Here is a 5,498-nt window from a genome sequence, read left to right on the forward strand (position 1 = left end):
AGATCAACCCAGAACTATAGAGAGGAAATGCCATGCGGGACAGACTAAAGTGAATGATGACATTCCCAGGCAATGGAAAAGCCTGGTTTAGACAGGACTGATGTAAGGACAGCTCTTTAACACTAAGCACCAGCAGTGACGAGCTTTCTGGATAAGGTAAAGAAGAACTGTAGACATCAGAAGTTTCAGAAATGTGTATGGATGTAGACATGGCTTCCAAAATCAATTCTTAGGTCCAGAGCATCCCAGTGGCCTAGTGAATGATTCTCATTGATGTTATCCCTTTTTGGGTTAATCAGTGAGCAAACATCTTGCAAAGCCCTCATTTACAGACAAAGAGGACATGAATCTCCAATGCTGTTCTTCAAAATACAGAGAATGGCAATGAAATAATTGAGCTGGCTGTAATAAGCAAGCAGACATGCTGCATAAAAGTTTATTTCAACGCCTCACTTCAGCTGCTTTGCATGTTCACAATATATGTATATATATATATATATATATATATATATATATATATATATATATATATATATATATATAATGATTGAGTCATTTGTTATATGTCATAATTCAGTTAAACAAACATTAATCAACAATGTTTTTAGAGCCTGTGTGCGGGCCAAGTCTACCGTATCACGGATTAATAACATGGAAAGCTCCCAGCCTCTGAGGGGAATGTGACGGGGCTTATGCTAGGAAACCACTAGCTCTTAAAATCAATCCTCCACCAGCATCACATATGGATGGGCAATACATCCTTCATCAGAACTCAACAAAACCCAGGCTCCAGGACGCCACAGTAACACGGAATGACATCCCGTCGCTGGACACCTGAATTGGCTGAATACAGAGCTATATATATTATATATATATGCTGCTAGAGGACGGACCTCCATGGGGTCACGCGGCTCCTGGCTCTCGCATCGAGCCCTGTTCTACATAGGGCTGGCTTTCCACATAACCAGACAAATATATTCATACAGAAAATACCACTTACATCTACGCTACGGAGCTGTGCCAAATAAGTGGAGCCTTATAAAATGTGTGTATAGTCACTGACGGCTTATAAAAGATATTTAATTCACTTGTGACCAGGAAAACTTACAGCATATTCTTCTGGAGTAACCATGAGGACATCAAACACGACAGCATCAAAGCTTTTCTTGAGCTCAGATGAGCCTTTATCACTTAAGGACTCCGAGCTGCTGCTTTTCTGTTACAAAAGAAATTATATTTTAGTTGGGGGGGGGGGGGACACAGTAAAGTCACATATTATGTAATTAACAATCTTCTTGGCAGTGGATGTTAATTATTATAAGCCTGTTTAACTGTTCATGCCAAACCCCCATTTTTAATTGACACCAGATGTTTTGGCCTTCACATGGGTCATGTTCCTGTTTCAACAGAATCTGAGCTACGATGCATTACTAACTACATGCAGCCAAAGCAGTGTTTTATAAATGCCAACTGCAAGCGTGGGCAAAGAGGGCACGCATGCCATGGACTATATACCACATCAACAGAGACCCTGACCCAGCATTTGGTCTGTTACACTGCAATATCACACATCGGATGGAATTGGTATTTATCCCGCGTCTTTAAGAAAAATCTGAGCTACGAAGAACACACTAAACCAATGATTAGTTAAACAAAACAAAAAAAGTACAAATAAATGATTGATCACCTGTTTAACCTGCAAGGGTTAAATTTAGAAAAGCAGGCAGAATAGCACCATTAAGACTCCATCTAATGGAATAAATCACATCCTTAAGAGCACGGAACCAAATAAACCTCATGTAATTTTAAATCTCAGTAAACTCCCACAAACAGGTATATGTGGTTATTCTGTGTGGGAATGGGATTACAGATATTTGAAGTCACGCTGCCGTTTTTCATCAGTCTGGTACTGTAGACTTCTGCTCGCAACCTGCTCAGGAAATGACGTGGACAATAAAATTGCTTACACCCCCCCCCCCCCCGCTTAAATAAGGACACACGCAACTTCAGAAATCTCAATTTATGTCAACCTACGGAAAATTTTCAGAGGCATTTGCAAATATCACAAAACAGTCCTTCATGTGACAAAAATGCGTATTTCAGCTGAAGGCCTTTCATTAAGGGCCGAATGAAAAGCGTTCTGTGTTGCTCGTACCTCTGACGCAGTAGTTGTTAGAGCAGTATTGCTCGACTGGCCGTTGATAAAGTCCATCCTTCCCGCACCATCAGTGCTTACCCCTTCCTCAGTGTGCGCTCTAATGTGACAGTCATCTCATCTCCACGGATGGGGCATCCTACAAACAAGTGAAAAGACACATTAATGCAGGCGATCTGAACGCACACTCTAGCGAGTAGTTTGAAGTGAAAATCCATTACAGCTGTTGAAGAAAAACATGTATCCTTTTTTCTTTTTAAATGTAAATTGGAGTCAGTTTTGCACGGACTAGCACGCAAATAGATACAGTCTGTCGTTACTGCGATTCTTCTGTCTCATTTAATTCCTTCCCAGCTGCATCTCAGGAACAAAACATGTTCGAAACATGTTAACCTTCTACTCTATCGAATTAAGTTTGATGAATGTTTTGCGTTCAAATGCTGGTTTTCTTTTTTTCTTCCATATTCGAACTTTGCCCAGACATTGTACAGAATGACCAAACAGACTGATCCAAAATATGAAAGAACTTTGTTATAGTAACGTTTGCTTGTTAGTTTGGTCTTTACATATATATTATATATATACTATTAAATATTATATATATATACAAACACAAAAGTAAAATGTGTCCGCAAATCTACAAAACCAAAGTTAGGTCACCTCTTTCACTACAAAGCAGCAGAACAAACAGCAGTAGCTGCAATGTTGAACACATCACGTTTAATTGTTATGTGCTGTGTGAGGATACCTGTTCTCAAAGTGCAAACATTTCCTAAAATGTTGCACTTATGTTGATAAAATGTTATTTCTATTAAAAAAAAAAAAAGTAGTAAATGTTCCTGATTGCTTTAGTCATCCAAGATACAAAAGCATGGTCAGAGTAACAGCGCCACCTGCTGGACGCCCGTGCACATGGCAGGCTGCGCTGCCTCCGAACCAAAAGCAGTCCTTTTTCATACATCGGAAATATCGTATGGCGCTTAAAGTGGATCTCTCACGTTACCTGTATTTTACAGTTCTACACACTAAATATACGTGTTACGGTGATTACAGATTAAAATAAGCAATTACATACAAGTAAAAAAAAACCAAAAAAAACCCCACTTTACAAGTACCCCATGAGAGCAGACTTGTTATTGTCATTATGTTCTCTAACCTGTCGAGCGGCTGATTGTTGTTGACTGGTTGCGGCAGCCTTTGTAAGGGTGGGTCAAGTAAAAGAGAAAAGGAGTTATGGACAGGAAAGCGATCAGCTCCTTGCCACAGACTGCCATCATAATAATTGCCAATGGGGTGAACACAATACACAAGTTAAAGATAGATTAAATAGTGATTGGGACAGCTTTTCTATAATAATGCCATAGGACGAAGTCCAATATTACTAAAACCTCAAAAGGAGATTTTAGCTGTGTTCAGCTTTTCTGTTTTCTAGTTACACATTAAACAGCAGCCATTGTTTGAGAAATTATTTTCCAAAATGAAATGTTTGATGCCTTCAAACATTAATTAAAAACTCAATATCTTAATAACTACAAGGGGAAACCCCTTTCCATCTCATATCTATTACAATCACAAACCACAATGTTAAGCTCTGGGCAGTGGGGTCTTCCTGCTGCCACCCTTTTTCAATGAAACAAATGCTCTTTTGATTGGGTTTTTTTGCCGATTTGTACTATTACCACTCCATTGTGCCTGACCTCACAAATGCTCCACTGGATGAACGGGCAAAAATACCCACAGAATGTGATGTCATAAAAGTCTTTGTTAGTGTAACGGTCAGGTGTCCGAATACTTTTGTCCACATAGTGTATATATCATTCACACGCTTTGAAAGTATGTTTTTAAAAGCACACACCAGCCATCATATGCACATTAATGCGCAAGATAATCTTTTGAATTCATTTTTGATGAAGTAATATTAAAGTACTCAAAACGAAGTTTAATATGCACTCTTCCTTTGCTCTGGAAGAATAAGATGGGACGTTGGCTGGCTAAAACCGAGTGAAGAGGACGCGTACATGAGACATTATGCGAGTCTAAAGTAAATTTCCTAAAGTACACCAAAAATCACAATTAGAAACCAAATTTGCCCCCTGTGTCATCAGCCAACTGCATAAATAGTTAAATGATAAAGCGATATATGGGAAGGCAGCTTAGATACAGTTGAAGTATATATGTTTAGATAGCCGTATGAATCTAGTATCCTCTCCAAAGCAGCAGAAAGCCAGGCATCACCGCCATGAACAAACATTTAACACTAACACAGCCACAAGGCACCATGTAATTACAGCGTAATAAAAACATTTAGAGAGCCCAGAAGCAGTGCAGTATTTCACAGTCACTGAAGCAAAACACGCGGGACTTTTTATACTTTCCAACAAGTGGGGCTATAAAGGACAGGGCGGAAGCTGTCCCACAATGCAGCTAAAATGACAGACAGCAAGAGCCATCATAGATCTGGTCATTCCCAAACACAGAGTGATTTGTAAGAGCCGATAAGTGCTGACATACACATTTCCAGAGGCATCTGGAAACCTAATAAGTTTTAACCTTTTGAGAGCAATAAACCTGAAACAAGACAAAGCAATCATGAAACATCACCAGTTTAACACAGGAAGACAATATGACGGAATAAACATAGGATGCGTCTCTTTGCATTAGAGGACACCGTGTGAATGAATGAGACAATACTCCAGAAAATCTAAGTGTTCATAACTAGTCCAACGAGAACTAAATACATTTCATCGGTAGAACCGTGATCTTTGCCGCTCTGTAACCCATGAACAGTTCATCCTGCCGAAAAGATTTTATTCCAATGATCATATACATGTGTATGTAGTGACCTCGCCTAACAAAATGCTACAGGAACACACAATTAGATTCAAACCCATTATTACTGCTACACAATCCATTAGCGAAACATCCTATACATATAGATTCCTAGAGAGTACAGAAATAGAGACCAACGCTTAAAAAAAAAAAAGCAACTTTTTAAAGATTGTGCTCTCTCCGCCGGCTGCGTTTACTTAGGTGCGTGCAAGCGACTAAAAGAAATGACAAATATTCAGCTTTCATACAAAAGGTCTAAAATACATTATGGGATTCTGAATAAGGTAGAAACGCAAACGACCCCCGACCGATTTGTCCAACTCTAACGGAGTTGAGTGATCTTTCTAACAGCTCTGGGTTTCCATGGCCTTCGGAAGGTGCCCAGACTCATTAGACACGTGTGACACGCCACAGCAGACACCGGATACACCGGCTGTCTGCCAGCTGGATACGCCATCCCATTCACACACAAGGACAGCAACTGGATGATCTCTGTCACAGTGTAATCCGGCCT

At 39.7% G+C, this 5,498-nt stretch overlaps 1 protein-coding gene across 1 annotated transcript in view; it reads right to left on the minus strand.

Annotated features, from left to right (window-relative positions):
• The window catches only part of LOC149288421 (ras-specific guanine nucleotide-releasing factor RalGPS2-like), a 43,422-nt gene extending 41,198 nt beyond the window's left edge, over nucleotides 1-2,224 (minus strand). Inside the window, exons 1-2 of the mRNA XM_089491601.1 lie at nucleotides 2,156-2,224; nucleotides 1,109-1,216 (exon numbers count right to left, since the gene is read on the minus strand). Of these exons, the coding sequence (XP_089347727.1) occupies nucleotides 1,109-1,216; nucleotides 2,156-2,212 (165 nt within the window). The 5' untranslated portion in view covers nucleotides 2,213-2,224. The remainder of the gene's footprint in view (nucleotides 1-1,108; nucleotides 1,217-2,155) is intronic.
• Nucleotides 2,225-5,498: the final 3,274 nt, after the last annotated feature.

Source organism: Sceloporus occidentalis, unplaced genomic scaffold, assembly GCF_023333645.1.
Source record: "Sceloporus occidentalis isolate IW3139 unplaced genomic scaffold, rSceOcc1.0.p SCAF_51, whole genome shotgun sequence".
Lineage (NCBI taxonomy): Eukaryota > Metazoa > Chordata > Lepidosauria > Squamata > Phrynosomatidae > Sceloporus > Sceloporus occidentalis.